Below are 27862 nucleotides of genomic sequence, written 5' to 3'. Positions count from 1 at the left end.
GGGTTTATACATTTAAAGAGGGTAGAAACACATAAGAAGGGGAGGAGGTGGAGGGGGGATTCAGGCATTGCAGGAATAAAAAGCAGCGATTTGTATAATCAAGTGTGCGTAATGATGGCTTGGGCCATTTTCCAAATTGCTGCCTATCATTCGGTGTTTGCAATGCCCCATAATGCTCAGGGGAGCAGAGGAGAGGCGGAGAGGCCGATACTCACACTCCTGGGAAGAGCGGTGTCTGAACATGAAGCGTAAATGAATCCTGTGCATTTCTTCCAGGGGAACAGCCACCTGGAGGACACATTATTATAGGAAATAAACATATATTCAAACTTTACAGGTTTATTTTCTTGGTAGTTATGTTTGAAATGGAGAATGCAAAAGCTACATAAACATCAGACACCTTCAAGAAAACTAAAATAAGTTTCTATAGAAAAAAGTAAATTCTACCTCAAACTTTATTTTAATTGTTAGCTCTGCAACTCCCTCACACACACACAAACACACACACCTTAATTGTCTCCATCCAGCGGGGCTGTTTGACTTGGTAGTAGATGACGGATCTGTACTCACTGCCCGCCTTATCCCCTGCGCCCAAACAGATGGAGTTCTGGGAAAGAGGGACAGAAAGAAAAAAGTATGTGTCATATTGAGATGAAGGATTTTACGTTTGTGACTTTGTGTGCACATGTGCGTGTGTGATGTTCATCCATGTGTGCCTAAAAAATGATTTTCATTCTGGGATAAAGCCACGTTTATGTGTCCCTGACTATGAGGGGGTGAATAAGCCCCTGATCAGTGCCGTGTTTGCTCAGTGGCCTAAACCAACAAAATCTCTTACATTACACATATGGCGCACGCACACGCACGCACACGCACACGCACACACACACACGCACACACACCTGCAGACTCCACCTCAAATCCCAGACACGCAAATCAATCTGTTTACACGAATCCCTTTTCTCTTTAAATATGCGCGTGTGTCCGCAGCCTCATCTCTTCGTGCTGCTCACCTGTATGACCTTGCCCTCCTCATCGCAGACCCACATGATGACCTCCACGTTTTTCTGTGTCGTCTTGTTGTATTTGTCGAAGTCGCCGCCCTGTAAGGTGAGGTAGATGTCGTTGCGCACGTCTCCCGGCATAATGATCTCCGGGAAGCCCAGCTTGCGGGCCACCACGGTGCTGCGGTCCACCAGGTGAGGGTATTCCTTCCGGATCTGAACTATGTCTCCGACCAGAGTCTTCAAAGTCACCCACAGACCTGGAGGGAGACGGGGGAGAGAAAGAGGCTTTGGATTCATATTCTACCCATGTACATTCCTCAGGTTCATAAGTAAAAAACTGGATGTTTGCAATGGGACTCGCGATTCTTTTATTCCCTTTTCTTAAGCAGTGTTGACTTTCCTTAAAAATACATATTAATGATAAGCCCCTTTAGATCATCAGAAGATTATTGTGTCTCTTAAGAAAGATGACACAAATCTAAAGTGTAATAATAATAACTAAGCAATACATTTGTAAAGAAGCAACATTTCCTTGTGGAATTTTAAGATAATAATAATACGTTTATTTAGTATAGCACCTTTCAGAAATACAATTCACAAAGTGCTTCACAAGAAAAATAGGATAAAAAAAACAAGACCACAGAAACATGAATACAATAAAAAACATGTGCCAGAATTGAAGGTTACATGTCCATCATTATCAAAAAAACGATATATCAACTGGACAGTATCCGATATCCATCCCCGTACTGATGTATCGCTTATCGACTCCTTGGTAACTACTGAAGATGTTGTGTTCATTACTGTTCAGTGCCACAAGCAAGGAATATCAACATATTATCCTGTAATACTTTAATAGGGAACAAAGATGAGTACCCAAAACAGCTTATAGGAAAACACTGGGCTATAAGTTTGTAATTCAATGCTACTTATACAGAACTTTGTGGAACCGAATATCAGAACATTTAAGAAGAAATTGCTGCCCACTTCAGTTGATTCTAAAAATAAGGGATCCAGAGAGTTTTTATTTCGCTCTGCAGGTAAGCAAAATCTAATTAAAGCCCAATAAATGAAAAAGGAATTTCAAGGCCCTCTACTATTAAATCTTAATCATGAAAACATTGTAAGAGGTTTTCAGCATCCCTAAAACACTTAAGCTTGACAGATGAACATAAAGTGAGATCCACTTTGTAAAATATAAGTGTTCATATACGAGGAGCATAATGTTAAAGTGTCTCAAGGTGATGTGGGGATGTGAAAATGTCTTCTGTTGTTACAGACTAGACTAATCAATAACACTATACAACCTCTGTCTCCTGTTTGTCAAAGGGGTGTAAAAGAAGGGGGGGGGAGGAATGTTGTCCTAAAGAATATGGGCTCTCAAAGCTTTCAGAGAAATGATGGGAAAAAGCATGGAAAAGGACGAGCCATTTCACTATAGTACATAGACTGTGTCACAAACCCACATTTTCAAGGCTAACCACATACCTACAGGGATTACTCTTGATATGTGTGTCAGTGTGTGCTGTGGCAGAAACATGAGTGAGAGGAAGGAGAGATTACGAGTGAGTAATGTAAAGAACAGACATCGGCCGGCCTCAGGTGCTCCTTCCATATCTGCTCGTCCTTTCCTATCTAGATTACACCCAGGGCTTTCAGGAGCGTGAGGAAAGATAAAGCTGAGTGATATGACACTGCAGTCCGACACGCAGGCTACGTCTATGAGGTACCACCCATAGGGGCTGTCACAGTCTGCCATATACATTGGGCAGTGGGCAGCGAGACTGAAGCTTGTGAGGGAGAAATAAAGGATAAGTAATATGAAAACATCAGCTCGAGGGCTCATGCTATCCATCAGGATAATGTCCTCCGTTCTCACCCACAGAGCAGAGAGAAGAGGTGAGGATGTGATGAGACATGGCCATTTTGTCTCACCACAATTGGCTGCCGCGTACACAGTCCAGTGGGAACCTTAGAGTATACAGGGCCACTTACTTTGCCAGAAAAATCACCTGACTTTCACACATGGATACAGAGAGAGAAGCTGGTAAATGCAGAAGCGTACCTTGCCCGCCACTGTCTCCTCGTGACGCTGTCACTTTGTTCAGCAAGGAGTGTAGAAAGTCATTCTCAGCAACTACCCTGGAGCCAAACAAAACACACAAAAACACACTTTAAAACCCATAGAAATTGTTTAATATAAAAGTCTCACAAATGCTGAAACCTTCACATGAAAAATGCAATATTGCTTTGAATTACATGGAGTGTTTGATAGTAAAAGAGGGAAATACAACATACGGGAAGAATGGGATAAAGAACTGCTTCTCTTCATCGCATTCAATCTTCCCTTTGATGATATCACTGATGTCCATCACTGCCAAGAACAAAAAAACAAGTGTGACAGTGATGACAAACAAAACAATTATAAAGAGTAGTTCCTGATGGTGTATTCACATCAGTCAACAATGTTAGACATGTGAACATCTTGCATATAAATCGTTATCACACACTAGTCAAAACAGACCAGACTGGAGCTAGTGGGACCAATAATAGCCTGAGGGGCTGGCCATGACCATTAACATTTTAGTTGTGTTAGTGCTAAAAAGTACTGTGGTTGTATTAGTGAGCTTCCATGTTTAAGGATACAAACAAAAAACGTCTTATTTCTCTATGTCGTATAAAAAAGGGGTTGGCTTATTTGAGGCCAATGCAGTAGCCAGTGTTTCCGCCAGACCAGGGCTGAGAGGGCGTCTTTTTTTGGACGCCCTCGGCTCGAGTTCAGGGCATTCCGAGCTGAATAAGGCCGTCAAATGACGGCAAGACATCCACCCGCTGGGGGAAACACTGGCAGTAGCATTTAAAATGGTTGGGCTTATTAAAAGATAATGTATCTGAAGGATTCTAATTTCTTAGAGTTTTGAGTTTGTATCTTAATGGTTGATTGCACTCATTATAAAACATTTAGCAACAACTTTGACCAAAACTAAACAGCACTGGCTGATCTTATAGTACCTGCCACCCCAAAGGGCCGCCTCAGGCCTTGGGTGCACTTCTTGTTCAAAGTCTCTTTTAGGTCCATCCTGCCCACTCTCACTATCTGACAGATCAGATAAATCTTCTCTCTGCACAGGTCCTTGTTACCCAAGTCCTGGTGGAGAGAAACAGAGTCAGGAGAGCAGAGAGAACAAAAAGCAAAGTAAGAAGTGCACGATGAATGTGATAATAACTGATACAAGGATGAATAGATAGAGGAGAGAAGAGTTTGGGGGAAAAGGGTAGGTGGGAAAGAGGGGGAGGAAGGAAATGAAAAACAATGCAATCTTCTTAGAAGGAATAACCCCATTCATTCTTATTAAGTACAGTGTATTTTGATGTAAAGAACAGTGAGACAGTGCCCTCCTGCGGTCACTTACTGTAAAGACAACCTTCAGGTTGTTCAGCATGTCAATCTCCTTCGGGAATCCTTTGCTGCCCCAGCGAACTAAGTAGTTCTCACTGCATAAACATGACAAGAACTGTTGTTAGTGTTCTGCAAAGCTATAACTCACATTAGTTTAACACACTGTACAGCGAGACATAGTATCAACAATTACCATTTTAATAAATATAATCAACAAGAATTTCTAAGAAAACTACATGCGTTATGCAGGCTTTCACTGCAAAATATAATGCATTCATAATGTTCCATGTCTATACTGGCAAACACACAATGCTTCCTGAAGTATTATGTCAACAGTCATAAAGTATTACGTATTTTAATTATAAGTGTCTTATTGATGTTCTTGACTAGCCCTAGAGATTCTTAAAATAATCTGTGCTAAGAAGTATTACTAATACAACAAATGATTAGCATGTAAGACGTCATTACTCATCTATGAATGCATTGCACTTACTAACACCACTACTACTCAAACCAACGAATCAGGCTGGTGTACATTGTCACATGGGCTTTACCATATGCATAGTATGTTTACTGATGGGAAACTACATTAATTCTGAAATGCTAAAGCTAAAATGTTCCCTGACAGGCATGTGGATCCATTAATATTACCCAGTGCTGCTGAATAACAATTAAAACCTGTTCTAAAAATACATCCCATCTTTTCCCAAAAGCATTTTCCTGACTTGCGAGCACCAGCCACTGACAGTAAAGATAAATAGACAGCAAGACAGACACATGGGTTCAGCAGGGTGGATCAAAGCTGAGAAAAAGTCTCCTATCATAAAATCCAATATTTACCATTTCTGCCGGAGAGAGACAGACATATAAAAAAAGTTGAGGGAGTTGGTAGAACAAAAATAAAAAGCAAAACATAAAGCAGTATTCACACAAGTATAACAAGAACACAGACAGAAAAAAAGAAACCAGAATAAAGTAAGTGAAGATTTAACAGTGAAAGATATATGTTGAGAAAAACATGATCGATCATGCTCTATCTTAATACTTGCAGCTGCAGTGGCTGAGACCTAGATATACCCAGTATGACAGTCACCCAGAGTGACAGGGCTTAGCATCAACCCTGTCAGCCACCACACAGTACTGCCAGTCAGTGTCGGCTGCCCTATAATTTTTTGTATTCTTCTTTTTGCATCCCTTTGTTGTAATTAAGTGGGGTTCAAAAATAGAGCAGAGAAGTACAAAAGCAGAGAAAGAGAGATATATATATATATATACAGCTGCGGGAGGCTGTGGCTCAGTGCGCTGTGCTTTGAATCAGGGGATAGCAAGTTCGAGTCCCACTGCTGTCAGCATGTCGTTGTGACCCTGGGAGAGACACTTCACCCCAAATTACTGCTGTGGGGATTGCCCATTGAATGTATGTCGCTTTGGATAAAAGCATCTAACACGTGACATGTAATGTAATGAAAGAATATATGGTAAAAATAAGTCCAGTCAGTGAATGGGTATGAGAGGATTATAGTGTTGGCTAAATCTACTTCACCTTAATTCTCCATATTTTAAATGTTATTAATTGAACTGCATTATGTTATGATTGAAATCCTTGACATGAAATTCAGACTCCGAAGCTAAATCCTGTCAATATGTGCCATACGAAGACATCTTGTTTAAAAAAACAACAATAGCTATTCATAGTCATGCACCTTGTTTTCTATCTCAAAGGGAGACAAAGCTACACGACAAAATCGAATCAACTGCATGACAGTGGGATGAATTAAATCTGCCAGACTTTAACATTAACATCATTTTTAATTTGAAGGCTAAACCCAGACATTGAAATTTGCATATGAATCTGGGGCTTCAAATATGCGTTTAAAAAAATACATTAAAGAGAATAACAGCGAAAAGAAAAACAGCAGCATGTAAAAGAACACTTTTTAAAGCTCACTGTAGGAGGGAAGGGACTAAAGCCAAGAAAGAAGGAAAAGTGACACCTGATAATGGCTTGTTTGACGGGGTCGTATAGGGACATGAAGAGCTCCGAGTCCTCTCCAATGCGACAGACAAAGTTCCTGACAAACACGTAGAGGCTGTGGGTGGGGGACGACTGGATCCGTGCGGAGATCCCGCTGTGGTCCGTCTGGATGTTGGACTGCAGGGGAGGACATTAGTTAAAGGAGGTTCACTTGGGACAAAACTTAATTCTGCGACATTCATGCAGCATGAAGATTATGGGTTTGTAAAGGAGAATCAAATCATGAGAAAGAATATCATTATGGAATACATTCTCCTTTTACTAATGAATCAATGTTCAAATGTAGCAAGGCTTTACAGAGCTGCAGTGAAGTCAAGACAATTTGAAGCTTGGCTCGCAGACATGATTGCTAAGTGAAATATATTATTTGCCATTTTCATGCAGATGAAGTTTAATGTAACTACTTTCTTATCATAAAAACAAATTAAATGACAAAACTGTGATTCCACCTTTATCTAGTTGATGACAGCTTTTTCCCATGAACAGTTTCCCAGTGAAAATCCCATGGATACCTCTGGGAAGTATAGTGCAGTGAAACGATAGCAATATATCAAAGAAGTCCCTTGAAACTTTTTGTGATTTCATCATGGGGTTCTGTTTTATCTGCTCCCCACTGCCCTGCCTTCTCATCTTTCGTCCTTACCTGCTCCTCTTTGATGCGCTCATTGATCTTGGCTGTAGCCTGCTCGTGGGCCCGAAAAAGACTGATGACGTTTGCCCGTTCGGGGTCCAAGATGTTCCCATCCTCGTCTCTCACCACCTGGTCCAGCTCCAGGATCCTGTAGTGGGAAGAAGGAGATACCGCTCAGGTGAGGATTGGGGAGATGGATGGAAAGTGTACAAAGGACTGAAAAAAGGCAACAAGTGAGGGATTGGAGGAAGGAGGGATAAGGAGGAAATAACGATAAGGGGAGAAGAGTCTGAAAAGTTCTGTTACAAAAAATGTGGAAAGGTAAGGGAGGACAACAGAATGGTTTACAAAAATTGGCTCAAACATTGACCAATCTAAACAAGCAATTTTGTTTTGGACCAGACATACTTGTTGCCATAGTCAATCTTCGAGGTGACTTTTTGCTTGAGCTCCTTGAATTCGTCACTAGGCAGAGTGCCAGACAGGAGCTGGGAACGCCACTCCATAAGCTCACACATCAGCCTCTGGACCTGCTTCACACGCGTCCGCTTGTTGGCCTGGATAAGTAGATATATGTTGTTACTCCCAGATATACACACGTTCACATACAAGAAGTGTTTTTCTATGTTGTTTTTTTACCACGAAGAGCTGCTTCCATATGCTTCCCCACTCCCTCAAAGTGGTGGTCACCTCTTTCACCAAGGGCATCTCTGCAGACAGCACAACCTCCTCTCCTCTGTAGGCAGACATACAGCACACAAAATATGACAAAATATTCAAAGAACATAACTTTCGGAATCAGATGAAGACTTCTTAAGTTCACTCACCCTCGTTTTTCAACGACAACCTCCCTAAGATGGACAAAACTGGCAGGGAACACTCCCTGCAAAGGAACAAGTAATAAGCGAGATATGTACAGAAATGAGAGCAGCTCTCACCTTTCCTTTTCACAAAACTAGAACAAATATCTCTCAGTTGAATAAAGCTAATTGAAGGAAATGCATAATGTGTTATTATCACCTTTCTGATCAAAACAATGTGATGCACAGTCTGGTGTGAATACAGGTTAATGTGTGTGAGCTCTTACCCACACGACTTTGTTCCTGACCAGGTGGCCTCTGTACCATCCTGAAAGAAAAACTCAATATCAGTTTTCTGCCATACTGTAATCTTTGTTGCATAATATGATTTTCTATGCTATGATGCATTGCATACCGCACAATATTTCATATATTGATGTATTCATTTCTTACCATCACAGACCTCCTGGATTTGGACCGCATCTCCTACCTCAAGGGAAAGCTGCTTTTCTCCTTTTCCGAAAAAATTCCACTTAACTAAAAAAGAAATGGTTACAGTCTGATAAGGGGCATATATGATAGTTCATTGTTTAATAGCACTATTATTCAAAACAAACTTCATAAACAAATGTATACTAGCTGGGCAGGGCTAATATGTTGCTATCGTGTTATGAATGTTAGCTAAAGCTAGCCCGATTGGTGAAGTGCACCAGTTATTGGGAACGAGTCGACGGCTAAAGTTGTCCTGTGTGATAAGTGCTAAACCCAAAGGCTAACGAAACATTGTATTTGTTATGCCAATGAAGGAAAACTACTCATAGCTTAATACCATATGGCCTAGCCCTAGATGAACAAAAGTTGAAAAAGGCTAGCCTAGCTCAGGTCAACCGGGCCAAAGCGCAGCATGGATCACCTGTCAAACCACCATAAAAGCAACCAATGAGCAACAGAGCCGTATGTTTATTCACGCCTACATTATTATTGACAACGGCTCTTCATATCTCCCTTTTTCATGACCTCTTCAGTCACTGCAGGATTTACAGTCGGGTCAATTAAGAGAAAATAAAATAAAAATGGCAAGGCAGCATTATTTATAAGGAACATCTCAACCACAACCACGAGTCAATGCAAGGTGCTTTCATATACAAAAACAAACCCATTGAAATTATGTTTTTAATGTTTTAAATAATGAGCAATAAATAACAAAAGCAATCAAGATAAAATAACATTCAAATAGACAATGTCCAAAAAGGTCTACTAAAATACTATCTGACAAGACCACAAATTGTCTGCACCACTTTGGCCTCTCATAATGATTTAGAGACACTTAACCATCAGTTACGCAGCTACAAAATGACTGCCATCACCATTTATTTTATTCTTGACTGTAATACATTGAAATGCATACTTTTTGGAAAATTAAGACATATGTTTATATAATTTCATAAGATTATGCGTTTTTTACAGTATTTAGATTCAAGGCTTAGAACTAGTAAAAAACAAAAGCTTCAGTCTTTCTTCCTCCACTTCCTGTGTTGTAGTCTTATACAGTCCAGGAATATGTTATTCTCTATAAAGAAGGTCCACAACACTTTAAATCAGTAATCTTATTAGTAACAGGTAAAAATGACCTACATAAATTCACTACCCTTTTCTCTGTCAATCTTCAAGCAGTAGAACAACTTCCTTCACTTCCCTTACTTTTTATACAATGCAAATTAAATCTCGTATTTATTTCAAGCAACTGATTAATCAAGGCATTGTGTGCAACAAGGCAGTGAAGCTCTGCCATAACAATCTGTATTATAATTCATAACTCTGTATTCCTGCAAAATTTGTGTCGGCATTGCATATCTAACGGCAACACATGCTGATCAGCTCGACCATATTCAACCCACACAGCAGATAACTACAGATTGTACTGAGACGTTATGCTTTAACTGTCTACGATTTATTCCTGAAGCAAAAATCAATCTTTCCAAAACCAAAAATTGTTATTTTCCAAAGAAAATGCAAAGCATAATGTGAAATGCATGAAGATTGCCTACTCACTGCCACTTATTTATGCATTAGTTAAAGAGAGATGCATTTCTTGATTTTATTCCCCACAGAGTCTTAACTCTTACGAGTTAAGTTGCATTGAAGTTTAAAGGTGAATATGAATTTAGGATTTGTTTTTATTTTGGGGGATATACTTGTAATGTGTATATCCTAAAGTTATGTGTGTCCACTAGCACCTGCTCACATCCTGTTAAGCAGGAAGTGAAGGGCATATATGTTATTCTCATTCTTATTGATAGCATAGATTGGTTACAATTGCACCTAACGGATAGACACTGTACCAACATGTAAGTGCTTGAACGCACACACACAAAGATACCCAAACGTTAACACAAACCAACTTACCTACACCATACCGCTCTGTTGTGGTCCTCGTCCAAGGAGCCATGACTACATGTAGCCCTTTGCCTACTTCCTTTTAGTACTACTAGTCTTTTTTTGGATTCGCTTACAATTTCTCTCTCAGCCTCTGTATTTGGAGGGTGTCTACTAAACTTCTCACTTCTGTATTTTTGTAACTCTAAATTAAAACAACAAGCCCATCCCCCTTTGTGTCTCTTCCTCTTCTGTCTCTCCTCTCTTCCTGCCTTCAGACCGTTGAGGGGAAGTGGTTGAGTGCAACAAGGTGGAGTCCTATAGACCCACGGCCTGCGCAGTGTGTGAAGTCTCCATTTTATTCATTTTGACTAAGTGGAATACTTTATCTGTGTTTTAAGTGAAAATAAAACATCAATAGCCAGTGTCTTCTGTTAGAGATGAGATGAAAAGTGATATGTATAGTATGCAAAATTACCTACAATGTCAAAACTGTATCTAAACATATTCTTTTTGCAATTCTTAAGTAATGCAACCTTAACACAATATGCACTCGACAGGACACAGTGTGCGAAGTCAGTAGACTGTGGATGACTTCAGTCAATAGTCTGCCAGCTCACACTGTGTGCCCTCATCACATCTTTGATCATCATCCTTTAAATGTTTAAATAACAACTGGCAACAAGCATCCATAATAGATGGGACCTTTTCAAAAATCATAGACCACTCTAGTATTATTGTGAATACAATCTTAAAGCTTCAAGTAGAAAATAACAGGAACATCATCATATTGTATTTAACAGTGGAGAAGTAACATTGAAAGGCTCTATTTCTAAACTAAAAATCAGCATGATGGTCCAAAGACAACCAAAACCTAAAACAAGGATTCCTTGTGGACTTTGTTTTCTGTGAGTGCGTCCCTGTTTTGTTTATCTCATGCACACTCATAAGACAGGGAAGAAAAAGATGGCCAGCAAATCAACATGGATTTAAATTAGTTGAATATCTCCTCTACATGTGATTCATGAGGAAGGAAATAAATTCAAAACATTTGTTGGAGCTTATATTATAAACGGTTGTTTATCAGCTGGCAAAATAAATTGAACGTATGAATTACAATTTTTGTTTCTGTTGACAGATTTTAGTCAGCTTGTTTGATACGTTAAAAAGTTTTAATTAAAGAATATTTTGGATAAGAGAGTTTTTTCTCTGCGTATTCATTTCTATGGCTGAATTTGTCTCGCCCTTCTGCCTGCGGCTAACAGACTAACAAATAACTGATTTCCTGAAGAATTATGTAATTATTTTGCTAATCCTAAAGAGGGTGGTAGAGTTCTAAATCATTTGTTATTTTTCATTTTATTCCCTTGGTATTACTTCATCTTATCAGATCAAGATATGGGATATTACAAACACACTGTTGACCTAGACTTAGATATGTGACTTCACTTCCCGTTAATAAAGATGTATACAAAGCTAATGGAATTTGAGGTATCAATGCCAACTGCCACAATATCAGTTTAAATATACTTATAATTTCCTTACACAGCCTTGTATGGGAAGTCTGGAGGCCCAACGACATCAAAGCAAAGCAACACCCAACCATGGTGTTGATTAAAAAAATACATCACATACTGTTTTATGACACCATCCACCTATATGAAGGAGTATAGGATTCAGGTATCCTCGACCAGCTCAGACACATCAGAGGTTGTGTTGTTATGGAAACCTGAGCGGAGATAGAGCTTGTCAACACACTAAGGATTACAAAGTGAAAGAAAGGTGAGCTTATAACATTAACAAGTATGTACCTGTTAAGATTTGACACCTTCAAAACAAGTTACAGTATATGATTTGTGTGAAAGGAAGAGTGAGAGAAAGACGGCATGTAGACGAACAAAGAAGGAGAAAAACAAAGAAGACATTTTTTTTAAATGATAAAGAAAGATATGTTATCGCATAGTTCTGTGTAGTGGAACAAAACTGGAGCCTTGTTACTGCGACACAAGGAGAAATAAAGGCGGAGCGTTGAGGTGAGTGGAATACAAAAGTAACCAATGCAACAGGCTGATAACCAGACCATTCTATACATGAAGGAATAGAAACAGAGAGAGGAATAAATAAAAGGTACAAAAAGAGACATAGAAAGATTTGATTCAGCACCAGCTATGAACAAAACCACGGGAACTGAGACAGTTCCATAGACAGACGGAGATGAGAGAGATAAGGAAAAGGTGGGAAACATCACATAAAAGTCATGAAAAGCGATGTGATAATAAATTATGAATGTTAGTCTGCAGCCCAGAAGATGAATAGACATTGGAAATGATAGATAAGCCACACCGGGGGCCAAAGCACATGAAAAATAGATACTGAGAAGGCTCAGTAAAAGGCTGCACCAGAAATAAAGAGATTGATTTAGAACTATGTGTGACCTATCGGGTCATTGACATCAGGCTACTGCAACTGGTGCCAGTTCTCATAGATTTTCCCTTAAGCCATCTATCAATGAAGCATAAAAGCAACCCTATATTATTTAACAGTTTGAAGTTTAGAGAGAAGTGGTATTTTCTGAGACAAATAAAGAATTAAAGCCCAAAACAGATGGGGTAGTGGTGGATCTAATGGATAGTGGGGTGGGCTGAAGATTGGAAGGTTGTGAGTTCAAATCCCACCTGGAACACCACCACTAGTGTGCCCTTGAGTAAGGCACTTAGCCCTTAGTTACTCCAGGGAGAATGTCCCTGTAATTGGTAATTGTAAGTCGCTTTGGATAAAAGCTAATGTAATGGATGCATGAACACCATGTCTTGTCGTGTCTCTTCCCATTACGAACTGGACTAAAAAGCTGGCCAATCCATTCAGGCTGAATTCAACAGGTGCTTGGATTATTCAGGTAATAGAGCCAGGTCTCCAGTTTGCAGCTGCTTTATCACATCAACTGGCACACATCTTCGAAGGCATGATAAGAGAATAGAAGAGCTATTATAAAGATTTAAAAAGCAAATTACCCTAAAGAGATAAAGAACAATAATAGATGGAGCCGCAGAGAGAGTGAAAGAGAAAGAGAGAGTGTGTGAGTCTTTGGTGCTCCCTTGCTTCTCTCCCTCCTCTATTTCCCACACACACTCACATACACTTATTACGCACAGACTTGACTAGCGAGACTGTGGCTCTCTCGTCTCTCAGGGAGCAGAGCACAGTAGTGAGGGCAGTCTTCTCAGAAACAGAAAAGCAGCTTGGAGGTGAGTTGATCAATTCCTACTTTATTATTGTTGAACATTGTTTTATATTTCATCAAATGTGAAGGACTTGTGTGTGAAAGCAACGCATGCGCAGGTGTGTGGTGTAAGTATGCATTGATTTGCTGGTTTGCATCTTAGATGTCAAACAAGAATAATGAATGCACTAAATGTATCAAATATTTGAGAAACCCTTCACACTGAAATAAATGATGTTTCATTCTATCACTTGACCTTCATGTTTCTCAGTGTTAACGTTCATGCAAAAACTGAAAAGGAAGTTCAAAATAAAATAAAGAATGAACAAGATGAAAATAGAGAAGCAGATTGTGTGTGGTTAGTGGCATCCAACGTCTGTCTTGAACAGACTCACTACATTGGTTCGTGCTCTGAATGTTTGTCAGCTCAGTTGCAGTTTCCTTTGCCTTTGTCATTTTGTTATAGATTACATTTGAATGCAAGTGGATGTTGAGAGTTAAACTGAGGCAATCCTGGTTTGAGCATGAGAACTATGCACAATGACAAATATACAAAGGGGTCATTTAATCAGTACTTCAAATGAGGAAGTAAGATTATGCTACGTGCGGTGTGTGTGTGTGTGTGTGTGTGTGTGTGTGTGTGTGTGTGTGTGTGTGTGTGTGTGTGTGTGTGTGTGTGTGTGTGTGTGTGTGTGTGTGTGTGTGTGTGTGTGTGTGTGTGTGTGTGTGTGTGTGTGTGTGTGTGTGTGTGTGTGTGTGTGTGTGTGTGTGTGTGTGTGTGTGTGTGTGTGTGTGTGTGTGTGTATCTTATACTTGTTGCTGCTGCATGACATACTTTGAGGTTCTACATTTGAGCTTCATCTTTCCAGTTTCATATTCTCAAACCAATACAGTGTGAATTTCCATATTAGAAGATATATATATATATATATATATATATATATATATATATATATAAAACAGAAAGATAATTATACTAGATGTGAACAAAAAAGAAAGAAAGATAGCAAGAAAGCACATATTCTGACCCGAAATGTGAAGAAGAGCTGATTCTTACATTGTCCTTGCTCATTTCCTTGTATGTAAGCACAATGGATAGATCAGTATTGCAAATGAACAGATATGAATGTTCATAATGCTAGGACCTCTCTGGATGGCTCACAGACTGAACATAGTAATAATATTCCCTATCTATTGGAATAATGGGGAAATCTGATGGAAATGGAACATAATGAACTTCCAAGGAATGTCATCTACAGTAATTGTACTGTCGTCTATTTAAAGGATCCCTGAAAATATTTTTTGTGATGGTTTTCCTGCTTTGCACTCCAGGGAGATGACTGAAAAAAATCTCCCAGTACTGTGACATCCGTATTGGAAGACCTTTGTGTTGATGAATCATGCATTTTTCTAATTAGTGCTATTTATTTTATATGTTCATAACTAATGTGAATCACCTTCAGTATGTTCCTTATTTTGCTTTGCCTGCTGCTGAAGTCAATTCAATAAGTTGACATTTGATATTTAAAACAAGAAAGCCTTTAATGAACTATGTTGAGTCTCTATTATGAATAGCGGCTTCTATTTAATAAAAATGGTTGCACATTATGACTTATATAGATCAAACTGGGAGGGAGGGTAAACCGAAGAGAACAAGGAAGTCAAGTGCAATGCGGGTATCAGCTGAAGCCGCCCACAGGGGAGAGAGGGGATGTGGTTTAGTGTCATGACTGGGTCAGGGAGACATAGGCAGCCATTAAGTTCACTGCTTAGATGCTAGTAGAAAATGGCGCTTTAAGATATAACAGGTTGATGCTGGACCTGTGAGAGTTTGTGTTTTTCTACAATAATGTCGAAATGTTCATTGCAAGTCGAAGCATTGTATACGGTCCGTATACAATGCTTCGACTTGCAATGAACATTTAGTATAATTCGTATAATACGGTAGCTGTAATGTAGTCATAACAGAGGTGCAGGACAACTCTGACTTTGAATGCAATCCATCATCCCATGTGACCTGAACTCATTAGCAATGCATGCTGTTAGTATCTATGCATATTTCATGTGTCTGCCCCCCCCCCCCTGTGTGTCTACCTGTCTGCCCTCACGTCTGTCGCGCGCCGTGTTCCTCTTTCACGCTTCGTCAAGAATCCGCAGCGTCCCTCCACTGGTCAGGACACACACCGGTTACCAGGCAACACACCATCCCACACCACTTCCCCTCTCTCTCTGGGTGTCTCTGTCAAGGACAAACACAAAGACAGACCCAGACACACGTTCAGAGAAATACAGACAGCTATACATTTGTTTGCACACGCAGAGGAAGTGAGTGAGCCAAGTATTTTTGCTCAATTGAATTGTATAAGGATAAATGAAGGCTTCAGATGTCTAATTGCATTATGTTGCTCTGACGGGTGCTGAATGCAGGGGGAAAAGTTGCTTTCGACATCTGTAGGCCTCTTCAGTATCAGAGTCTTCACAAGTTAATGAATGGATTAATGTACCTATTAGCAGTCTTACTTAAGGAAATCATATTCAATTCCTTGCTTTTTAAAATATAGAATACTTCTAAAACCTTTTGACTTTGCTTTTCAACCAACCACCAAAAATATCATGTTATTAGAAGTGCATGGTGTCATGCAACACTGCTGAGACCACACTCTCCACATGTCAGCAGCCTTGCAGAGACGAGGCAAGCGGTTTGGTTCAGTGAGTCATCTTAAGACACTGCCATGACTCCTACCAAGATTAGGTGGCAGACAAGCTGTGATGGAGTTTTAATGATGTGAATGAATTACAAATTATTTCCTGTATGTGCAATTAGTCTGCAGCAACATCATTAAAAAAGTTAATTTCTTACCCTGCTAATGATTCAGAGCTTATAACAATATTGGATGTAAGAGGTGCATAACTAATCAGTGTATTGATTGCGTAAACAAATTCAAACACGTCTGTGCATTCCTGACAAAACATTTGATTACTTTAGTTAATAATTGGCTTGAAAAAGAGCAGATTTTCCTTATGTTTACTTCTAAAAAAGACACATCTGGCTGGTAAGAAAAAAGGTCACAGATTGAACACTTGGTATTTGGAGAATGTCGCAAATCAGAAAGCGACTCCCAGCTGAGAAGTAAATAACCTCATTACTCATCTCCGAGCTCAGATCGTGTCTGGTAAAGAGCCCCTGTTCCAACTTCTTCTCTGCCTGCCTTTCATCTCAATACCCAAATTGGGCTCTTTTCATCAGACCACTTACTGAGTAATGGCAGGTCTTGATGGGGCAGGATGAAGCCTATCCGGCTCATCTGCATCGTTTTTGTGCTGGAAGAGAGGAGAAGGGGAGAGAAAGCGATTAAGGATCTCGTTCAAGTTAATCACTTAATATTTCATATCTGTTACGTCCACTAACTGTTGGGTATTACACAAAGATCGACCTGTCCCAGGATGATCTCTCAAAGCATTGTCCTCAAGACCACAAACACAGCTGCAACATTTTGTCATTTCTTGAAAACAAGAAACGGCATTCTCCTGCAGAAAACCTTTTAAAGTAGAGCAGCCTTTACATCCTGTGAAAGACACAGCACTCAGCAGTCATTACAATCCATTACAGTCCTGAAAACCCATTATTAAGATGCATGTTATGTGTTAGTATTAGTGTGTGCATGTACGCCTACATGCGAGTGTGTGTGCATGTGTGTCTGCAAAGATATAAACAGATGTGGTAACACTCACTGTCTTTTTCCATTAGGGAGAACTAATGAGAAGTTTTTGAAAGAAAACAGATGTCAGTAATAAAGTAGCGCACTGTCTAAATGAACAATGCTTTATTTACTATATAAAGGTATCATACTTCAACATTAAGGTGAATGACTTCCACTGTGACTTTGTACTGAAACCACAGTCTGCACAGTGATTTGATAAAGTGAAAATGCATGTAAGAATTTTCCCAGTATTAAATAAGAATCAAAAACTTGTGCTTACATGTGATTCTTGATAAATGAGTGGGCAGGATTGTATATTAATATGGTTTTATTAAAACACAAATGTTTATGCAAAAATAAACAGGAAAGGATTATAGCTGCACTCACACACATGCACTGTTACATGGGAAAAATAAGTAATGCATTTGACTGAGGGCAGACAACCAGAAGGCCTGAGTGAATACACACATACACACCGTCTTATACATTATGTCCCAGGGTTGAGACGAGGTTATTCAGAAACTTCTAGTGACTGCAATACATGTCCATATGTGGACATTCCTCAGCGGCCATTGTTGGAGCGAATCCAAAAAACAATTCTACTGTGAACTTCTGTGGGTGCTTTTGTTAGACAAAGCAGGACAGTGATTGACAGTGTGAGAGACAGATGTTGTTGATTAAAAAAGTTGAAATGTTTGGTCTCAGTCAGTCAGTCTGTGGCTCTGTCAGATATAGCGGAGGAGATGTCATGTGCATTTGAGAGCAGCACTTGATACATTAGGAGCCGTGTTATCAGTGTTTGCTCTGTATGAAGTTCAAAGCCGCCAGTCGGTGACAGAAATGTATCCATGGAACAAAGAAGTGAAGATTAGAAGAGTTCAAAGATTAGAGATTAGATGGTTTTATGCAGCCCAAAATGTAATTAAAACCTTTCTTCTGTGTTTTTTTCCCCATAGTCTAATGCTCTTTATTCTCGTCTTCATGTGAAGCCAGCAATTCCACCTCTCTGTATTGGTCTCTCTCTCTTTGAGGTGATAAGTGAGCAGCTCTGCTCTAAGTCTGGCAAATGTCCCAGTATCCATTACAGTGTTGGAAAATAGACGAGCAAACATTACCCACCACCCTCTGACGCAAAACCCATGTACTACACACTACACACACACTCAAGTAGTCACCCTCATTCTGCCAGGCACACATTAAAAACTCTTGTCCCCATTTAATAAATGAGTATGTTTGCAAAGGACAAATAACACTCTTTACAAGGTCTAAGTTAGAAAGAAAATTCTTTTTTTTGTCAAAGGTACATGAGAAGTATTTGCTCAACAAACTAGCAGTAATTATGTTTAAATGTCATTGCATTAAAAACATATGAATGGCCATTATTTGGCCACTGCATATACTTTATTCACATCATTACATTTGCTCTGATCATTTGACAGAGCTGCTCTCATCAGTCAGTGCAAACCTTCAAGACATTTCTGCAGCAACATCAGATCTGATAACATTGAAATCACAGCCAGACTTTGTATTATCTGAGCTGCAGCAGAATGCTACTGTTTACACAGAGTTGCACATATTGGCCTTAGCTAAACAAACTACTGTGTTGGTTCATGGTTTTATTAGAGATAGATTGGAATTCCCATGAGCTGCACTTCTAAAATGGCAGCTTTACTTTTGGTGGCAGTGAAACAACTGAACGTGAACATAATACCATAACATTTGACAGTGATATGTCTCCTTTGTTAAAGCACAGGGTCCTTATAATGATACATAATAATAATTGTCTCGGAATTAACTGTTAATAGGACACAGCATATTGAATCCCTTACTCATCAAACAGTGCATGCAATGCTTGAGGCTTACATTTTGAATTAGAAATAAACATACTAAAATCAGCCATCTTTTTTGTGTGTGTGCTTATACTGTATATTTTTTTGTAAATGTCGGACCTAATCTTGCAAAGACTATTCCAAAACAACACGATGGGCAAAAAGAGGATGGTGGAATTGGGGGAAGTAAAGTGTTGCAGTCAATGTTTCTGGGAGAGATAAATGAAATTGAAATTAGATCCATTGTAGACAAATGCAAAAATAAGACTTCGACTGATAGTGATGGGATTGACATGACAATAGTGAAAACGACTATTGACTGTATAATTAAACCGCTAAGCTACATCTTTAATCTTTCATTTCAGCCAGGTATTTTTCCAGATAGCATGAAAATAGCTAAAGTTATCCCACTTTTTAAAACAGGGGACTAAAGCCAATTTACAAACTACAGACCAGTGTCCTTGCTTTCACAATTTTCAAAGGTCCTTGAGAAATAGTTTGTCCAAAAATGTGATAATTTTATTGAAAGAAATTTGTTATTGAGTGAGAGTCAGTATGGATTTAGGAAAAATCGATCTACAGCTTTAGCTTTAATGAAAATAACAGAAGAAATTACAACAGCTATAGAAAGAAAGAAATACACAATAGGTGTATTTATTGACTTAAAAAAGGCATTTGACACCATAGACCATTACCTATTAATTTCGAAATTACATAGATACGGAGTGAGAGGAGTAGTTCTAGATTGGTTAAAAAGTTATTTAGATAACAGACAACAATATGTAGAATTTGCTGGTAGTACATCGGAGTGTATGAACATAGAATGTGGAGTCCCGCAGGGCTCGGTTTTAGGGCCTAAACTTTTTATTTTTTACATCAATGACATAATGTGAAACGTCAACATTATTGCAATTTGTGTTGTTTGCAGACAACACCAATTTATTTTGTTCAGGAGATGATTTAAACATTTTAGCAAAGTGTATTGGACATGAAATGGTCAAACTTAAAAGATGGTTTGATGAAAATAAGTTAACCCTAAATTTGAATAAAACGAAGTTTATGGTTTTTGCATATATAGAAACAAAGATGAAAAAAGTTCACTGTCCATTGATGGAGTTTTTATTGAAAGGGTTTCTGAATTTAGATTCTTAGGTGTGACGCTGGATGATAACCTGACATGGAAATTACACATAGCACATGTTAAAACGAAAGTGTCTAGGAATATTTCTGTTCTAAACAAGGCAAAGTATTTGCTAGATTACAAGGCATTGAGGATGTTGTACTGTTCACTTATTTTGCCATTTTTCATGTATTGTATAGAAGTGTGGGGCAACACGTACATGAGCAACATAAAGCCATTGTCAATATTACAGAAAAGGGCAGTATGAATAATTCATAAAGCTGATTCTAAGATACTGTTATGTTTGGCTGTGAAGATTTTTTTTATTATGAAGGGCAGACTATCTATTTGTATTTATTTTGTTTTTTTTAGAAAGGGGCAGGTCACATAAGATTTTATTCTTCTCCCTGCTCCTTTTCGCTCAATGGTTTTTTGGTAGAGTCATGTTTTGTTGGCAATTATTGTACATTTGGTTTTGCGTACCATGAGCGGGACAAATAAAAATGAAATATTTCTGCCCTTTTAAGGACCAATTTCAGTACTATACCATAAAGTAGTGTGTTTCTGCACAGTATACATATTTTGGCCAGTTGACACTACTTTAACAGACTGTGAGAAGTTTAGAATAGTTGTTTAAATTAAGTTAATGTTGGGATAAGATGTTTAGTTTTGATGGTTAGGGTTGGTTAGGTTGTGTTTGTGTAAGGGAACTGTCGGACTTTTACAAAAAAACAATGTTTCTTGGTGCTACAAATTAAGCCTGAGTTGTCAGTGCACTGATAGGCCAAAGTTAGATAGTCTTTCTTAGTCTGGAGATAAATCTTTTAAATTAATCACAGATAATTGGAAACATATCAGAAAATGAAAAAATTGTTTGGACACAAAAATGTAGAGTTTAAACAGATGTTTATGTAGACACTGCAGGACAGTCTTCATCGGCTACTTATTCATTATTTTTGCATCACCTCCTATAAACTAGTGCCAACTCAGTGACTTGTGTGATTTATATGACTTTTGTTTTGTAGTTGAGTTATCATTATTTTCCTTTCTCATGAAAGTTCCTGTCTGTATCCAAAAATACTTTAAATACTTTGCATTGGTGTGTTCCAACGTTTACCATATTACTCCATAGATGGAAAAAATAGCTCAGAGGCCATGATAGCACATGGATGTAATCCTAGGCCGATAAAATGCACTGATAAAATACACTGTCCAAATATTTAGTCAAAAGAGTAATGTCTCCATAGTTGGTTTGGTTATGGTGGTTACTTGAATAGTTGTGCAAATTAGGGTTGAATAATCTATCAAAGGGAATGTAATAAATCAACTATACGTAAATAATTCATTTGTATATAAGCAGGGCTGTGCAACATCTGAGACTGCAGGAAATCCTGTGCTGATCAATAACTGTATTTATCATCTCTGTCCGCTAGGTGTCACTACAGCCAAAGAAGACGGTGATGAAGCCAACGTGATGCCATGGACCAACAAGAATCAGCCACACAGACAGAAAGCTATTTAACAGCCATCACAGGCATTAAACCAGCAAGGCATTCTGCAGATTTGGGACTTTCAGTCAGTTGCAGCTTTTTTCAAAAGATCAAAGTTGTTTAAAGAACTTCTAGCAAGACTTTTTAGGGATATTGTACCAAGTGTGAATGGGGTTACTGGTGTGGTTGAGTCACAGCAAAGTTACAAATATATATTTTAAGCTCAGCAAGAATAGCAAACAGTCAAGTAAATGAACAGCTAAGGCAAAGGACATTTTGGGCGACGGAGGGATTACATTGGACAATGGAAACATTGAGGTTAGACTGCATGCGCCTTAATAAATGGAAGCACCTAAAAGACCCTGTGCAAGTGTTTAATGTGACGACATTAAATGTAAGACTAAGGCTGATAATGTAAATGTCACAACCTCTTTTCAAGCGTATAACTAGCAAACAAAAAAAGTGGCAATGGTTCACATAAAGCTCCAGCGGTGACGTCATCAGATTGTCTCCAGTGAAGCACCAGCGATAATGTTGTCACAAGTGGTGCTGGGTGTCACCCTGACCCTCCTCATCATCCTGACGGTCGGTGGTAATGTGCTGGTGTGCGTGGCGGTCTGCGCCTCCCGACGCCTCCGCTGCCTCACAAACTGCTTCATCGTGTCGCTGGCTGTGACAGACTTGCTGCTCGGCCTCTTGGTGCTCCCCTTCTCCGCCCTCCACCAGCTCACCAACGACTGGCCGCTCGGCCCCATCTTCTGCAACTTCTACATCTCCATGGATGTGATGCTGTGCACCGCCTCCATCCTCACCCTCCTGGCCATCAGTGTGGACCGCTACCTGGCAGTGACCATGCCTCTGAGATACACCTCACTGGTGTTGCCATGGAGAGTTGCTTTGGCCATGGCCGGTGTTTGGACAGTGTCTGTGGCTGTGTCCTTCTTGCCCATCCACATGGGTTGGAACACTGTTAATGGCACGGTGCAGAACCAAGGGCCTTGGGCTCCAGAGAGAAAATGTCGTTTTGAGCTGAACAGACCCTACGTGCTGACTGACTCTCTTCTCACCTTCTACCTGCCTCTGGTGGCTATGTGCTGGACCTACCTCCGAATACTTCGCATTGCACGGGCACAGGCCAAACGCATCATCAGTGCCCGACCCACCTGCATCACGAGCTACAACTGCGGTAACAATCCTTCCACCACTACCACTGTGGTCTCCAGTGTAACAGCGGTGGCTCTGCGGGAGCACAAAGCCACGGTGACCCTGGCCGCAGTGATAGGGGCTTTTGTGGTGTGCTGGCTGCCATATTTCATCCTGTTCACAGTGTTGGGCCTAAAGGAGCACCCGGACCCAAGCACAGTAGCAGCATTTCCAATTGTGTTGTGGCTGGGTTATGCCAACTCAGCCCTCAACCCGATCCTGTATGGAGCCCTCAACAGGGACTTCAGGTCAGCATACAACCATCTACTGAGATGTAGATGCCCCACCTACATTGGGTGGAGGAGCCGGCAAGCGTCTCCCACTTTAACAGCAGGTAAAGCATAAGAAATGTTTTAGTTTGCCTATCAAATCTACACTTTAAAGTTCTTCAGTTTAACAGTCGTTGGGTGGACGTTAATTCCTGAGGACACATAGAATCCATTATATGTTCTCAATTTTTAGTATTCCGTTCTCTCTCCCCCTCTCAGCCAGAGAACATCTTACAGAGGTGACACTGCTGTGCGACCACAACCCAACCACCTGCAGGGCCAGTCTAACAGAGCCCAGCTTAATGCTTCAAGAAATGAACAGTGGGACAGCCACAGCTACTATTCAACTTACAAATGGCACTGCAGCCACAGATGTCAATGGGAATGAAAGGTACTTTATTATTATTTAGCTTGGGGCTGGGCTACATGGACAAAATCTGGTATCCTGATATATTACATATCTCAAGTATAGCACTTTGTCTGGCCTTTTAATAAATAGTCTAAATGAATTAACCACTAAAAGGTTTTTTGTTTAATCCTGTTTGAATTTAATTATAAATGTAAGAGAAATTTGAACTTTAATCTTGGGAGGATCTTCCCTCACAATATTTCACATTTCACTTTTAGGTACCTTAAATTAGTGTTTGCTTTTGAAATTATGAATCATGATATCTTGATATATGATTTACTCACGATATGATCCCATTGAAAGATGATAAATTGTCATATTGTAATTTCGCCCATCCACAGTTCAACTAAATTAATCTGATGCGTCATGACTCAAACGTAAAATGAAAAGAATCTGACATGATGCAGTGAAATTGTAACATAAAACTCAATGACTAAAAATCAATGAAAATTGACCTGTTACACCAGGGGGGGGGGGGGAGTACATCAAGTATGTATGTCTTAGTGTGTAATTTCACTGGTTTGTCTTACTTTCAAACACAAATAATCTGAATAAGTCACACAAACACTCCTCTAATCTTTCACTCTATGAGCGCAGGTCATGCTGAGCCTGTGCTGGTGAGGTGTGCTGTGTTCATACTGCGGTTGCAACCAAGAGCCAGATCCATCCGCCATAAGAGGAAGAGCAACAGACAGTCAAAAAGATAGACAGAGATTTACAGTCTTTCTATTTGGAAGCCTTCAGTACTGCAGTAGAAGCTCTGGTAATTGACGACGTAAGTAAATATAGACACAGACATCTCTACAACCCCCACAGAGCAGGTCATGCCCGGAACAAATGAACTGTGACACACAGACCCTCGCAGTGTTGTCCACGCTGCAACAGGCCATATGGCATTATGCTTATTAGGCCAAGAAATATGCTTTCAGCTCAGAGGTACATTATCCAGTTTCACATCCTGCTCACATGTCTTTGTTCACACTTTGTGACTAAGTGGTTTGCTCTTTGTATGTGCTGCTTTGTAAAGTGTGTACTAGTTTAACTAGAGTTAAAGCAAGTCATTTTTTTCTTCAAGATTACCAAAACATTCTAAGGCTGCCTGGTAAAAGCTGTACTCAATGTTCAATACATTGTAACTGAAACATTAACACTTTCCAAAGCAAATAGAAAGTGTAGTCTACCAGTACATGACCTTTTCTAAAAAATTAAAAAACCCAATGAGGCTTGAATGTAACTAGCATCGTGAATCATCTTTTACAGTTTGTTACTTTAACTATTTGTTTCAAACTTTCATTTACTAACAATAAAAGCTATTTTATTTATTTTACTTTATACCTGCTGGAAAAACTATAAAATTGTTGTTTACAGAATATACTGCGTAGAATTTTTTTAAATGGGTACAAAACTTACTGTATCCTGTACCACCCATCCTACCTCCTAAACACTACTGTGCTGCATTGATTTGTTTGCGATTGTTGATGCAGAAAACTGAGTAGGAGCTAATCCAAACTAACCACAGTGGTTTGAATGATTCTTTCATCCCTGCATTTTGTACACCCAAGGTGATGAATCCTCTTTATTTGTGTGTCCCTTCTACCTGTCAGCAACCACTTCACCACCAATTCAACAACAACAATTGGAGAAAATTGGACCTCATGTACACCACACCTCATCAGCAGGCACACATTTCCACACACAGCCGGCCTCTACTCGTTCAGGACCGAACAAAGATGACGCCTCCGTGGATGGAGCTAAGGGAATCTTTCCACCTCAGCCATCACACAGGGTGACACATGATATACTCAAACTAACTCTGGATAATATTGAAGCTCTGGAGGACCGATTGAGACCTGCTGATTAACTTATTGCTCATTAATTGTATGAACTATATAATTTATGCCGACTCAAGAGTGCACTCCAGTGGAGACACAAAGTATAACAACTTTAACCTGGAAATACAAATGGGTGTTTTCCAAAATCAAAAGAATGGAAGATAAATAGTTGATAAATAGACCATTATTAAACTTACCATTTCATGTCAAATGTGTTGAAATATACGACATGTGTATGTAGCATACAAATTAATGTTACGTGTCTACTTTTGGAATACAGAATGTGTCTTTATTGTTGCTCAGTCAGTGGCATAACGCTTGCAAGTGTATGTATCGTATGATATTGTAAAGGTAATTGAGGACTGGACGTTATCCGTTACTCAAAAATACAAAACTGCAACCATACTGTACCAATAAAGGGCAGCTTCAATAAACAATCTAATATATGCTTCCATTTTGGAGGCAATACAGATGGACTGTAGATAAGTATGGATAGGGATTATCGTGTGGGATGATGTAGAAAACACTGTATGAGTGGTAATACGAGAACATTGGAAACAATTCATCACAGCTGTCAGCACACATTGCCTCGAACTATTGCCACATTAACATTTAACCTTCTCCATACTTCAAGCTATTTCCTTTGAGGACTGACACAGAAGTGCAAATAATATCCATCTGCATGTCAGGTAGCAGCTGTATACAAGTGATAGAAGGATTTTTACAAGCCATTAAACCACATGGAAACACTTACTTGGTATTTATAACACCAAGGCTATTCTTTCAATTTAGCTCAACAGATTTTACTCTTACCCCTCCCTCCTGTTTGCAAGGAAATGCTCTATTTCATGTACAATTAGACTATAAACGTTAGTGACAAAACACACAGCACAAGGTCAGGATAACACTTGTGTAAAGCACTTATACTGTTAGATTTGGTGGAAACAGCTCTGCCTTTAATTAGAGCTTTCAATCAATCCTGCATTCGGTTATTCTCATACAGTACTACACTTACCTTAATCATATAGGGAGGTAGTGGCAGCAGAAAGCAGTGTTGACATAAGGAATCAGCAGTGTACAAGGGAGAACTTGCCATTTTAAAATGCCATTTAGTAAATGTGATTAGATACATGTTTCAATGCAATTCTCCACCATTCTCACTTTGACCCACATAAGTCTGTGTTGTACTACAGAATGAAGAATGCATTTTATTACTGTACCCCTGTATTGTTTGTATGGTTGTTTGTCAGCAGGGTAAGAGGAAAAGTAGTAGCTGATTTTCATAAAAAACGTTGTGTGAGAGTGTAGCAAGGGCCAAGGAAGAACCAATTAAATGTATCTATTTAATAAAGAATCTATAATAATAACTATGAATATGTTACATTTGTGAAGATGTTGATAGTATGAGATAAGGCCTTGACTAGGGTCTCCACTCTCTAAGATCCATTGTGCCATCATGTTTGTATCACTATATTACAAATACCTATCACGCTACCAGACAACAAATTGTAGCGTCACCCGAATGCTGCATACTTATATATCTATTACCCGTATCAGAAACATACCATTATGTCCTTTCTCAGGCTTTTGTTAATATGACCATATCAGGATGCATCGTTACAGCACGGCTCAGCATAGAACACAAACAATAATTCCTAACAGAGGGACAAAGACTGTTATTTTTGAAGATACCCACTTGCCTTGGCTGTAGATGTACAGACTGTTGAAGCCTCTAAGACATGGCTGATTGTTACAATGCATTTTTGCAAAGAATAAGTACTAGATCTCGTCCCAATTTCTTACAGTGAAGCAGCGCAAGAAGGGACTTTTGAGGAGGAATGATTACCCACTTTTTCCATGTACTGAGTATTTTATTAACATCATAACAACATTGTATCATTTAACTGCCCTTTAAAAGGGCCTTTTCAAACATCTGACTCAGAGAAGAAGAAAATGACGAACAGATGCAGTAAATATTTCTTAGTTGGGTTTTTCATAGCTAGGAAGCAGAGTTGGTCTTATCTGCACTCCGTCCTCTCTAACTGAAAGACATTTATTATGCTTTTATCTCCTTGAGTCCCTCTATTCCTTCATAAACATGATGTGTCCCCTGGTAATTCTGGTCACTTGCTACCCATCTCCATCTCTTGACCATTGACAGCTCAAAGTACATGAAAACCATTCATCATTGCTTCCTTAACATCAGATTAATGTGGGGGGAAACAAAACATATGGACTCTCTTTCTCTCATTCTGTCACTATAATGTACACACACACACACACACACACACACACACACACACACACACACACACACACACACACACACACACACACACACACACACACACACACACACACACACACACACACACACACACACACACACACACACACACACACACACACACACACACACACACATCAATACAGTACACACAGCCGGCTAGCTTTGTATAAGCTATCAATCATAGATATTGTCATTATTCAACTCTGTCATCGACAAGCCCCTCTACTTCTCTTTCTCTCCAGTCTGACTC

At 39.4% G+C, this 27862-nt stretch overlaps 2 protein-coding genes across 2 annotated transcripts in view; one reads left to right on the top strand and one right to left on the bottom strand.

Annotated features, from left to right (window-relative positions):
• The window catches only part of dock2-like (dedicator of cytokinesis protein 2), a 103049-nt gene extending 92608 nt beyond the window's left edge, over positions 1 to 10441 (bottom strand). The window contains exons 1-15 of the mRNA XM_034092425.1: positions 10280 to 10441; positions 8327 to 8410; positions 8161 to 8201; positions 7901 to 7956; positions 7713 to 7809; positions 7482 to 7630; positions 7086 to 7221; positions 6402 to 6559; positions 4421 to 4502; positions 4020 to 4155; positions 3306 to 3381; positions 3073 to 3149; positions 1014 to 1264; positions 509 to 607; positions 216 to 288 (exon numbers count right to left, since the gene is read on the bottom strand). Coding sequence (XP_033948316.1) covers positions 216 to 288; positions 509 to 607; positions 1014 to 1264; positions 3073 to 3149; positions 3306 to 3381; positions 4020 to 4155; positions 4421 to 4502; positions 6402 to 6559; positions 7086 to 7221; positions 7482 to 7630; positions 7713 to 7809; positions 7901 to 7956; positions 8161 to 8201; positions 8327 to 8410; positions 10280 to 10322 — 1558 coding nt within the window. The 5' untranslated portion in view covers positions 10323 to 10441. The remainder of the gene's footprint in view (positions 1 to 215; positions 289 to 508; positions 608 to 1013; positions 1265 to 3072; positions 3150 to 3305; positions 3382 to 4019; positions 4156 to 4420; positions 4503 to 6401; positions 6560 to 7085; positions 7222 to 7481; positions 7631 to 7712; positions 7810 to 7900; positions 7957 to 8160; positions 8202 to 8326; positions 8411 to 10279) is intronic.
• A 2967-nt stretch (positions 10442 to 13408) lies between these two features.
• On the top strand, positions 13409 to 26643 carry hrh2a (histamine receptor H2a). Its single transcript, XM_071204635.1, has 5 exons — positions 13409 to 13494; positions 21553 to 23146; positions 23301 to 23472; positions 24088 to 24265; positions 25095 to 26643. The coding sequence occupies exons 2-4, from the start codon at positions 22141 to 22143 to the stop codon at positions 24095 to 24097; spliced, it is 1188 nt and encodes a 395-aa protein (XP_071060736.1). The 5' UTR covers positions 13409 to 13494; positions 21553 to 22140; the 3' UTR covers positions 24098 to 24265; positions 25095 to 26643.
• The last annotated feature ends 1219 nt before the right edge of the window (positions 26644 to 27862 follow it).

The sequence above is a fragment of the Pseudochaenichthys georgianus genome, chromosome 10, assembly GCF_902827115.2.
Source record: "Pseudochaenichthys georgianus chromosome 10, fPseGeo1.2, whole genome shotgun sequence".
Classification (NCBI taxonomy): domain Eukaryota; kingdom Metazoa; phylum Chordata; class Actinopteri; order Perciformes; family Channichthyidae; genus Pseudochaenichthys; species Pseudochaenichthys georgianus.
This window is presented reverse-complemented; position numbering and strand designations above follow the sequence as displayed.